This window comes from Anser cygnoides, chromosome 1 (genome assembly GCF_040182565.1).
Source record: "Anser cygnoides isolate HZ-2024a breed goose chromosome 1, Taihu_goose_T2T_genome, whole genome shotgun sequence".
In the NCBI taxonomy this organism is placed as follows: Eukaryota; Metazoa; Chordata; class Aves; order Anseriformes; family Anatidae; genus Anser; species Anser cygnoides.
The window spans coordinates 37,097,109-37,109,497 of record NC_089873.1 but is presented as its reverse complement, the minus strand read 5'-3'; the positions used below and the strand labels follow the sequence as shown (position 1 = coordinate 37,109,497).

General features: G+C 41.3%; 1 protein-coding gene across 2 annotated transcripts in view; it reads right to left on the bottom strand.

Annotated features, from left to right (window-relative positions):
- The window catches only part of TBC1D30 (TBC1 domain family member 30), a 53,949-nt gene extending 41,600 nt beyond the window's left edge, over positions 1 to 12,349 (bottom strand). Inside the window, exons 1-2 of one of the 2 annotated variants that reach the window (XM_013195943.3) lie at positions 12,051 to 12,349; positions 9,885 to 10,049 (exon numbers count right to left, since the gene is read on the bottom strand). In XM_013195943.3, the coding sequence (XP_013051397.3) occupies positions 9,885 to 10,049; positions 12,051 to 12,312 (427 nt within the window). In that variant the 5' untranslated portion in view covers positions 12,313 to 12,349. The remainder of the gene's footprint in view (positions 1 to 9,884; positions 10,050 to 12,050) is intronic. The other variant, XM_048065332.2, reaches the window with a different exon arrangement.
- Positions 12,350 to 12,389: the final 40 nt, after the last annotated feature.

Sequence of the window (12,389 nt, the reverse complement as noted above, 5' to 3'; positions counted from 1 at the left end):
GCACACTTTATTCTCTTAGGCTATTTCCACATCCACAAGCTTGTAAGAGAAAGATTAAAGATTGTAACAACTGTATTATGGTTCCAGAGCTCATACAGCCAACCATCCTATGAACTTATACACACAAACATATCTTTACATCTTGAATGTTCAACAATTCCAGTAAGTGCCGTGGGTTTTTACTACCTGCAGGTGTCAGAGCAGGATCTATCATTGATTCAGAAGCGTTTAAATGCTTTGGGAAACATGAAGGTTGGAAATCTCCATCATGTGCACTCCTCACACATCACTCCTCCATGTATGGCCTTCGGCAGCACTGGCTGTACGGCCACATTCCTCTCAAATTCTCATTTAAAACAATGAACTTCTAGTTACATCCTGTATACTGATGAAGTCCCACAGCAAAGCCCACGATTACCTTTAATTCTGGTTTTGCTCACGTCACACAGAGCTGCAGGCTGAGCCCTTTGCTTGGCCAGGCTGCACACTCCGCTCCTCCCTTCCCCTGCCTGATGCTCCCCTGCCCTGGGCAGACTCACTGGGCTGGAACAGGATGAGCTCAGTTTCACGCTGTTCCTGAACCTGTACAGAAAATCAGCACGTCAACTCACTTAACCACAGTAATCCCAGCATGACTTCAGTAAAAGCCTCACTTTTGCAGTTCTTCAGGCAAATAGGAGGCTAACTGAACTTCACTGTGGATCAGGCGTCCATCCTGATGACTACACGTGTGAAGAGGAAACTGTTGTCTGAGAGATGTTTCTGATGTCACGACTGACTGACAAGGGACTGCAGATAGAGAACAGGTTGTTCTGATTTTTCTGTTATCATCAAGCAACAGCATCCTTCCTTCAGGAGACTAAAGCATCTCCTCAGTTCAAGCTGATTCAATACCACCTCTCCAGGTTACTGCAGTACTAGAGAAATAAGATCTCACTTATTTGAGAACCACTTTGCTCAGGGAAATTAGCAAATAACAACCACTAGAGCATTACTTGGTAAGGAATCCAAAAAAGAAACCCACGTGCAATAATCTATCAGATTAATCCACATTTCTAATACTCAGCAAGCATTTTATGTAACAAGTACTATCCAATACATCAACTTTTCATGGCACAGCTGTTGTGAAAAACGTAGTTCAGCGCATTCAAAATTCTACCTGCATCACAAAACTAATCCCATGAGGTCGGCTATCGCTTTGTAGCAGAAACAGGACCACCGTTTCACAGAAGAATATGGAAAAGGCAGCAGTCAGTCAATCCAAGTTGTACACGTATACAAAATAAACACAATCTCGGGTGTAGCACTAACTCAACTATTTCTCTGTTGTCACAGCTGCTAGCACACTGACAAAGAATATTCACAACACGCTATAACAAACATTGTACAGATTACGGGATCACTACCAAGTTCTTGTCACTGAGTTATATACTGAGCAACCTGCACTTTCAATTGCAAACTGGGCCTAGGTTCAGCAGCAAGATTATTGATCACAGAAAGATTTACTGAATTCACTCTTCAGATCCATGATAAGCAATGAAGTATTTATTCTGGTAATTTATTTCATACCATAGCCACGTTCAGCTGTTAATACCCCATCGGGTGTCTGCACAATACACAGCTGTTGTAGAACTGTTTCACTGAGGACGCTGTAGTTAGATAAGCAGCGGCTGATGCTTTCACCACCTGAGGTGGTGAGCATTACAAGATGGCAGTGCCCCTTTCACCTCAGAGACCAACTACTGACCATGCCTGTTTGACACTGCTTACAAATTCAGCCCCACTTCACCCTCACCCCAGATATCTGCCATTTCCCAAGGCAAGTATTCAAAGTGGGAGGAGAAGGCAGCATGCAGGTGCATGGTTCTCAAGTTCGCAGGGCCTACAGTCTATGGAGAAGTGGGACATCACAGCTGGTTGACCAGGGCCTCCTAGGTCTCACTCCTTTGGGTGAAGGCTTGCTGTCTCCCAAAACATGCTTGACACAATTTACCACCAAACAGCTGGTCCACAGCTCCTTTATCACATGCAGTAATATATTTGAGGGTCAACAGGCAGAAGAGAACCGGAAGCTGAAGGCTATCTCCTCTCAGAGGAGAGCGCCTGAGTTCCCCTGCCCATTTCGCTCAGCACCCACCCGTCTCTGAACGAACCCCTGCTGTCTCCCTGCCCCAAGAAAATCCCACCCCTTGAGAGAAGAGCAGCTCTCACCGAGCTGGAAAATGAGCAGCAGCAGGGAGCCAGGAGGCAGTACCTCCCCCAAGGAGGTAGCAATCTTAGTCAGCAGCCTTCAGTGTCCCCAGGAAGCTACCATCAGCATCAACCTTCAGCTCTGACTGTAGCCATTCCCCAATAAAAGTAGCAATGGAATGACACCTACAACAACAGAAGTGGCAGTCGGGTATATCTGCATATCCCCTGCTGATACTGAGCACTGCCCAGCGTCCTCTGAAAGTGTGAGTGCCTAGACCCTGACCAGACTCCCAAGGTTCACAACAAAAGCCATCCTACGTCTGGATCCTGCCACTAGTTGAAGCAGCAGTCAAGAAAGTTTGCCTAGTTAAATCCTGAAAAATTCAGTTGAAGAAGCCCATGATAAAAGCCATTCCTGAGAATCCTGCAAGTTTTAGCCAATGACAGAATACGTGACAGCATTTGTTCGGGTGGGGCACTGACATATTTGCAATGCAGGCAAGACACTTCGGTGGCAAGGGACACTGAGGCATAGTAGGGAATATCTGACACAGAAAAATAAGGATCCACATAATCCCCAAAGAGACAGAAGAAAAACATATGCCTTAATTATGAGTGTCAGCTCTGCAGCTCCCTGCAACCCCAGAGTCGAGCTGCCAGGGAATGAACTGCAGAGATGGATGGCTGCGTATTCCCAGGAAAATCTCAAGTTTGTTGGAAACACACTTTAATGGAAAACTCCATCATAAAACACCAGCTTGTGGAGAGCAAAGTCCTTCGTGGCAAAGTATTATCTTTGACAAAAAAAAAAAAATGCCAAAAGCATAATTCAATTTTTACTCTTTTTAGGATTAAACATTTTAATGTCTTAAAAATGGCTCATTATATAACGAGAAATGAGAAAGGGCGAGGAGTGTCAAAATCTGAACAAAGCATTTTAGCTCAAGATGTAAGCTTTCAGAATTCTGCTTCATAAGCAATTGAATTCTGTGAGTAGGTGTTTTATTTCATGCTGGAACAAGATATTTTTGTTGCTGTACTCGAAAATCGGAATTTCCCTCCAAGTGAGGATTCCAGGTTCTGTACTGCTCTAAGCACTAGTTCCTGCCATCTTTTCAATTTGACACTCTGCAAGTGCACAGTCGACAGAAACTTTTCAGATGGGCTATGACCAAATCAGACAGCAAATCCAGCCTCTCATTTTTAGAGGAGAAAAAAGAAAAGATTACTTCCTTTTTTACTTTAGAAAAGGAGAGAATTCTTACTTCATTTCAGGAGTCAAACTGAAATTAACCCTGAAGTGGTCTTCTGAGTGATATCAAGTCTGTACAATCACACCATTTGCTAAGTTTGTAAGGAAACTGACCGGAAAGTTTCCCAATCTAGAACTTATATTACAGCTTTAGTTCTACATTGGAGAATATCAGCAAGAGAAGATGGCAGTCAGCTGAATTATTTTGAATTAGGCAGCCAAGGGCTTCTCTGGCCTCACACCGGTCAGCTTTCTGGGGCTAGCATTAGTCATCCTGAAGAACTGTCTGGGGACAATGAAGTGGGATGGTCTGAATTCTCCATGGAGCTTACCAATACTACAGCTTGCCAAATGACCAAAGATGTCAACATTCATCGCCTACCTCAATTACATACAAAATCCATACTCTGTGTGCACATCCCATCAACCAGTTACAAGATCCTATTCTCATCAAAATGAAGTAACCATGGAATTCACTACCTAAACAGTCCCCAGGATTATTCAGATACCGACTGTCAGCCTTTAACACAGAGCTGGCACTTTTTGTGTGAATAGCTTCCATAATTGCATAAAGTACTAAAACAGCAAACTTTGAATAGTGTTTAAAAAACAAAATTATTGCCCTTTCAACAATCAACATCTTGTTCACTGTTCCATACTGCTGGTATTGTGTATGAGAACACTCACTCTTCTGTCTCAAAGACTCACTAACAAATACCAAGAATACACAGCCTGATGTTCATTAGCAAATACTAAACATGACACACGACTATTTATTGAAAACTCTTCTCCATGACATGTTGCACACTGATGAACGATGCTATTTGCAAGTAATCCTCAGACCAGGTTCCTGTTGCACTGGAATAGGCTTTCAGGTTCCTCAGGATCTTGGCTGGCTATAGCTGAATGAAATATGATAATGAAGTGTCATTTAGTTTTATAGAGGCATATTCACCACTACAGCTGTCTCTTTCTAAGGGTTCTCACAGCTACCTTCCACAATGAGCCAAGCTCCAGCATCCTTAGAAACAGGTTCTCTTCTTTCCTCTCCTTTTACTTCACTCCCTACAAACCAGCACAGGACATAGAACAGATTATAAAATCCTTGCTAACCAATCCTCAGCCCACCTCCACATCCTGAGTCATAAATAATGGAGAAAGTCTTTGCTCTGTGTAGCATAGGTAACAGTCTGTTGACAATAACAACAATTAAAAATCAATAGCAGTATTCCATTTATTTGTCGTAGCAAATATGTATTGCTACAAGTGGACAACCAACTGTAAAGGTAATTCAGCATACCTCTGGCCTCTGGCAACTATTTAAAAAGCAGCTGGAAATGATCATCACATTTTCAGACTCATGATTCTGTTTCTTTCCATTTCCCTTTCCCCACCAGAAGTCTTCCCAAGGACAAAAGACCAAGTAGAATAAATTAAAAACAATTCGTTAGGGGAAAAAAAAAGCAGCCATAAGCACTATTTCTTAGATATAAATTTCAAAAAGTCACAGCATCAATTTAAAGTATCAAATTCATTAACACCCATGAAGGATAGGCTAGTAATATAAACAAGTACACAAAACCAGATGAGATAATAGGAAAGCTACTGAACTGAAGCATACAGCCAACTGAGTCATTTGAGGATGACTCATATGAAATCAGACTCCATGAGAAGCAAACCTCCTCTTTTAACTGCATCAAAGCAGGAATGTATTTGATAGATCAATTTAATAGTTATTGCTATAAAAAACAAAAAAAGGTATCAAAGCAAATCCATCTGGCTTCAAAAATCAGAGCTATTTAAAATTAGACGATTAAAAATGGAAATCTAAAGAAGAGTTGGAGATGAACACAGCAAGTACACAACAGCTTCTCTTTTAATTGCAAATGGAAATTGCACTGACAATATTTTAATACAAAATATCCTCTTCTTTACTAAACATTTCAGACACCAAAGTGACAAATGTGAATTGCAAATACAAGTTTGAAATTTGTACCACAGTTTATAACAATGGAGAGTCAGTGGGTTTTGTCTGTTTTTTGGAGCAAAACTGCCACAGTAGCAGCATCTGCTGAATAGCTCAGATCTTCATAGAGAAAGAAAAGAAATGAAACCAGAGCAATTGACATGTTCCAGCTTAAATGACATTCATACAACTGCAAGAGCACCTTCAACTACTGGGTTTTGAGAAGTATAAAGACAGGTAAGGCACACTGACCTGCATGAATTATTATCACACCAGCACACAAGTATATACCCCAGGTTAAAAAAATGCAAAAGATATCTGATCCAGAGTGACAGTCGAATCAACATTAGCTGTGTTAGCAGTACACAATATGTTGCATTAAAGCTGTTCTCACACCTTATCAAACGTTCACCTTCTGAACTAAAATTTGCGAATGTCTGTCTCAGTCGTATAGCAACTGAGTGAAGAGAGGGGAGGGGACTGAGAGGTGAGCACATAATTAGTGCACGCAGGCAAAAAGACAAGGAAGAACATATGAAAGAGACTGAGGAACAACATGAAGAAAACTCAACACTGAAGAGTAGACAAGATGTAGGAAGGGAAAAAAAAAGCAGAACAAAGCTGAGAAGTCTGATATTTAAAGACAAAGATCAAATGGGAAAAGCTAATAACGAATTAGGAAGGGAAGAAAAATGTGGGAGATGGGACAGGACACGCAGATGAGGCAAGACTGAAGCTGAAGAAACAAACTTTGGAGGGAGAGAAAGAGAAGAGAGACAGCAGAAGTTTAATCTGCTTAATCAAGTTGAAGTTTAATCAAGAACTTTTGCATATCTAGATTACACTTAACCAGAGACACCAAATGAAGATGATCTTGCTCATTCATCTCCTAACCACCTCATACTACCACGACCTCAGACAGGGCTTTCGCACTTTCCCCCAGGGGAGCTCGATAACCTGTGAGCAGTATTGATGCTACAGTGAGAATAACATTCTCAGCAGCCAAAGAAACAGGCAAGCAGTCCACAGCCTGGTCATCTCCCAGGGAACTCTGTCCATCCCCTGGGAACACACAGGGTACCTCTTTGTGGCCAGGTAATAGCGGTTTGTGCTGGCTTTCTATCTAGGTAAGATGCGCTCAAACAGATCAAAAGTATTGTTAGTTAGTATAGATATATAAACCTCTGAATTTCTATAGACCCCAAAACATTCAGCTTGCATGATCAGGAGCTTCTGAAATAACCTCAGCAGCCACGTGGGAATTAATAATCTCAGTTCTAATTAAGAAACCATCTGTCACCATTTTTTCCAACCGCTTCACACGTGAAACCTAATACTTTCCTGAAGAATAGCATTTATTCGCTAGGCTGCACCTGACTTCAAACCTTTTCATCCAGTTATTGCCTGAACATGTTTGCGAGGCACTTTACTTCATGTTTAAGCGAAGTATATGAAAGCCACCAACCTATGAAAAGCAGAGAGAAACCTCATTCTCCGCACAAAATAAAACCTACTGTCTCCCTCTGCTGGCCCTGCATTAAATTAAACCAGGAGGAGAAAAAGGAAACCAAAAACAAAATCTCTCTGAAAGTTTCTACTGAAAATATTACTTCATTAAAAATACAAGAGAATATTAATGCACTTTCTGTTAACGTAACTTCGACTTATTTTATACTGAAACAGATTTAAGCATCCTTGCTTGCCAGCAGGAAGACTGAGCAGGGTAATTTTGCTTATAAATGTCAAGACAACACATGCTTTTTTATTAGAATGACAGGCAAACAAAATTTGTGATTCTAAGAATTTCTGATTACTCAAAATACATTTAGTAATATAAGCTTGCTGTTACTATATAAAAACAGGATGAAAGATAAGAATGGGATGTCTTTTGCATGTCCTTTAGATGAAGCTGAAAAAAACTCGATTTTTTTTTTTACTGTACTCTGCTTTTCTCAAGTGATACACTTCAGCGCATGAAGCACTGTGCTTGCTAAGATGGATTTGAAATAGTTCACAATGCTCCAGAAGAAACTTAATTCTCGTTATTCCGAATAAATCAAAATTGCAAAGGTAAGAGACTTTGTGCCTAGAAGCCGTATTTGGCATCAGGCCACCACTGTTATTTCTTTCTTACTGATGTTCTTCACTGGAGTGTTTTTGTTTGTTTTTAAATTGGGGATGAAATACGCATTATTAAAATGTAACTGGTGAGGCATGTATCTTATAAACAGTCTGTAAGAGTACTGCTTTCAGCACGTATCCAACAGAGCAATTGATCCACCACCCAGCAGAGCCATAGCTATTCACGTATCCAACCAAAATGCATTTTACTCTGCTGTGAATTTTGTTTTCTATGGTAATATTTCTTTGTATGCAAAACACACATTTCTTACAGACACGGAACTTTCAGATACTGAATATATACAGTTTTAAACATGCAGTTGTTTAAATAGTGTCTGTTTTCCTTTTTTTTTTTTAAGCAGACTAAAGCATGATAGACATTTCATCATAAAATAAAGGATAAATTTTATCCTTTGTAATTCCCTACTTAACTGAATTTATCATGAGGAGTGAATTCAGTGTTCAATAAAGAGTCTGATATAAATCAAAAAAATTGAGAATGAAGACACAGTTTCCATCTTTTTCTGAAACAGTCTTTGTTTGCAATTTGTTCTGTACAGATTGTTTAAAGGTAATATTCAAACATGTGAACATGACCATAAGGTTAATTTGGCTTTCTATCTCTACACATAGCTTTCACTATGTCAGGAGAAAAAATTATGTGGCAGTGGTATTAACACACCGTGAAACCCTACAGAAATCAATTGAGGCACCTCTGTATTATTATCTATTTTGCAACATTAGAATTAATGATAACACAGGTAAAAGATTTTTTCTTTGTTTGCCACTAAAAATATTCTTTAAAAATGAAAAAATATTTAACAATTTCTTAGTTACTTGAGAAATATTTTAGTATTACAGAATATTGTAATGGTAATGCTGTACATGAAAGCATATTATAAAGTATTATGGCATGTAACATAATATTCCAAGCACATAATTTCATCAGAAGAATCCGGAATAATAAAATCATCTACAAATCAATGTTTTCAATATTTAAAAATGAGGTAGTAGCTGCTATTTCAGGTGTTGCTAGCAACTTAACGGAAAGAGGCATTATGCTTAAAATGTAAATGTATCTGACATTTATAAAGACACGTTCATATTTAGGATGAAATCCCATCTCTCTTCAACTCAACTTTTTACTTAACAAATGAGGTGAGGATGTTCAGACCTTCAGACTTGATAGTCAGTCCTCTAAATACTTAAATGCATGCGAAATTCAAATAACACAGTTTCATTTAAAAGGAGACCACAGTGTATGCTCAGTGCTGAAGACTCAATTATCAAGATGATGTTGAGAAAAATAATAGGTGAGAAGAAGAAATACGCCTAATTAGTGGATGTAAGTCAAGAACTTTCATGCTGCATTTTAAGTCAAACAAAGGAATAGTTATAAATACTAAAAAATTAATAGACCAACCCTTAACTAAATTAAATTAGCACATGCCACTATGGTAAGATTCTTTTAATAATATTTTTACATGCACCTCAAAGCTCCTACAAGCATTTTTGTGAAGAGACCATGCTTTATTTACTGTACCTGAACATTTCTGTACCTGTCACGCAGCATGTTAATGAAAAAATAAGACAGGAAATAGGTTATTCTCAACATGTCCGTTTGACAAAGGTATAATTTCTACTTATTTTTACATGTGACATTACATTCAGTTTCACTTTAGCGGAGCAAACAAAAGCACTACTGTGCGTCTTTGGAGGACAACTTGGCCAAGGTAAACAAAAGGTTTCACTGTCTCAGAAGAAAAGGCTAAAGAATTAAAGAACAGCATTTCCCCACTTTCCCACACATTCCCCTTAAAAAACAAAATACACAGGTGCTGATAAAACATTTTGAGAAAAGCGGGTTTTTTTTACCGATACTCTTCATCTTGAAGCAATTCAATAGAAAGGAGCTACCTACATGCACTACTAGCCATGCTCTGGGAAGACAATTACATACGCCATCAATAGCTGCCAGCGAGCAGAATTTTCCAATTCCAGCATCTTCCTTACGACCATATGAAGGTACACGGTTAAACACAGCATGCACAACCAAAAATTCATCTCAGAATTTTTGTAAACTAAAGGTGAAGATGTCTTGCAGACAACCTACAGTAAGGGCGCCGCACCAATACACAAAGCTGAGGCTCCAACAGCCTACCTAGCCAATTGTTTAAATCAAAGTGTACTTTGCCTTTTCCCAGGTGCCACAGACCACTGCAAGCTAGTCCTATCTAAGGGATAACACAGCCTTGCCTCTTGATTTTAAATTAAGTGCTTAATTGAAATACCGCCCACATTAATGAAATAAACTTCTTACACTAATATACACATACGCAGAGCAGTACTTACATCGTTTCTGGGAAACGGCCTGTAAACAAGCTGTGACAATATCGCAGTTCTTCTGGACTTTATGTACAAGCCTGTCTTTCTGCTTTAGAAGACGAAGCAACTTTGCTGACTGGACAGAAATTCTGTAATTCAGTTCCCGTTTTATGGTTGTCAATTCATCAACATCTGCCAATAAGCATAGAAAATAGCTTCAGTCCAGGACGAAACACATATAAACAGCCTACTGTAGTTGACATGCGAAGGGATTTTCCCCCGCAGACATTTATGTATACAAACTTTCAATAAATGACAAGTTCTATTGAATGGCACAATTCCCAGTTACAACCATTTTCAGGATCCGAGCCAAAGACTTTAATTTTCATATAAACTAAAGTACCTCAACTTATTGCATGGTGTATTAAACTAATTATACTTCTGTAAATTGGAAATTATATGACAGATGTACACAGAATACATCTAGAGTAGCAAAAGCAGGGGGTATATTTTAAATACTGAAAGTTGCCTATGGAAAACGTGCATGGGCAATAAGCAAATGATAAGAGGCAAAGGAACATGTTCAAAGAGCTGCCTCCAAGACCAGAAATGCAAGTCCAGGATGAACTCTAAATGGGAAACCCTTTCCACTAAGAGACAAACTACATGGCTTCCATTTCTTTTCATCGGTCAGTCACTGTTCCACCACACCCCCTGAGCTCACCCAAATCGTTCTGCTTAATTCTAATATTCCTATTAGCCCTCATGTGGTGAGCCTTGGGTCCAGGAGAAAAGGAAGTTCTGTGGGAGATGCCTTAAGTCCATTAAAATTTGGAATTCTACCCTCTGTCCTCAAAACAGCGCATCCCATCAGTGAATGCTTGGGTCTTGCCTATCGCACACTGACCTCTTCAGGTCTTTGCTGTAACAGCCTGGTGAAGTTTGCCACTAGTATCTGAACAGCCTCCTTCCCAAGGCTGTTATCAAACCTTACATCACTTTCAATCCAATCTTGCCTCCCTGATGCTGAAAGAAAAGTCAATCAAAAAAAAAAAAAATCCATACTGTGGTAATCTGATCCAGTGAGCAAAAAGTTCATGAATCGTGGAAAACCTACTGTTAGTGAGATGGTGACCAGCTCAACTCATACAGAAAAGCCTTCCCCAAAATTCTGGGGAGCCTAGAAAAAAGGACAAAGTAGGCTAAAATGTTAGTTAGTCATGGGGTGACAAAGAGCCAGGTACAAGGCAAGGCAGGGCAGCCACGGGTACAATCCTGTATTTTGTAGTCTCCACCCATTTTGGCACCTGCTGCTCAGCTGGCGCCTCCAATCACGGGGATCAGGCAAAGCGACTTCAAATCAAATTTATGAACCTTGAGGGAAAAAAAAAAAAAGTATTCCTATCGATTTGTATGGTCACCACAAAAGCAGTGAGCTGAATTTTATTCTTTCTTGCTCATTCCAGTTAGCTGTCCCTATAAAAACAATGAATCAATTTTGCAGCAAAATTCAAGAGGTTTTATTCTCTAACACGTATTCCCAAGGAAGCTGATTCCTTGCTGAGTCCCAGATCGTCATGGGACATACGGACCGTGAGCTACATCCTGTAACATCATCACGTTAAGAAGCCAAACACGGAAGCAGAAAGCTGTTTGCACCGCCTGAAAAACAGGCACGTTTCTTCACCTCCTTTCTTTCCTTGCCAAAACCAAGAACATTTTAAGATCTGGAGACCAGAGCCCTTTGCAGAGCCTTCTTCGTTGGGTCAGCCTGGCGCTGCAAGCCCCATCCTCTCACAAGCATTCACCGCCACGGCCGCTTGGTTGTCATTTGCGCTGTTTGGTGGCTTCGTTTTGATTTTAGTGGTGTTTGATGGCTTCATTTTGATTTGGGGTGGTTTACGCGTTGTATCATTTTGCTTTCCCCTGGAAGTTTACCTGCAGGTGAGCTAAGCCTAAAAAGGCAAACCTTAAGCCTGCCAGAACAGAAATGACCTGAGAAGAGCAGCTGCCCTGTGAGAAGAGCAGGTGCCCCGTGTGATGCAGCACCTCTCACAGCTCCCCCAGGTTAAAAGGGATGGGGTGGGGGTCACACGGGGAGACCCGGCCGGTACCAGAGCGGCTCCTGGCACCTCAGCGCCGTGCCTTGCTGACAGGAGCCCCTCGGGGAGGGCTGTCCCGGCTGTCCCGTACCTTTGAGCCGCAGGTACCCGCCCTGGCTCGGCCGCCGCTGCCTCTGCAGCTCCCGCAGGACCCCGGCGCGGGCGCTGCCCGCCTCGGCAGCGCTGTAGAGCTCGGTGAGCAGCCCGCTGACCAGCGACGAGGTGCGGCTGGAGCGGCCGCTGCGGGGACCCTCCTCATCCTCCTCATCTTCCTCCTCGTCCTCCTCCTCCTCGGGCAGGCTGTCGGCGCTGCTGCCCGCCCCCCCTCGCAGGCCGCGCTCCGCCGCCTCCATCTTGTGGCGGCCCCGCCGGGTTCCGGTGGGCGGGCGCGGCCATGGCGGGCGGGCGGTACCGGGCTGCGCGACCCGCC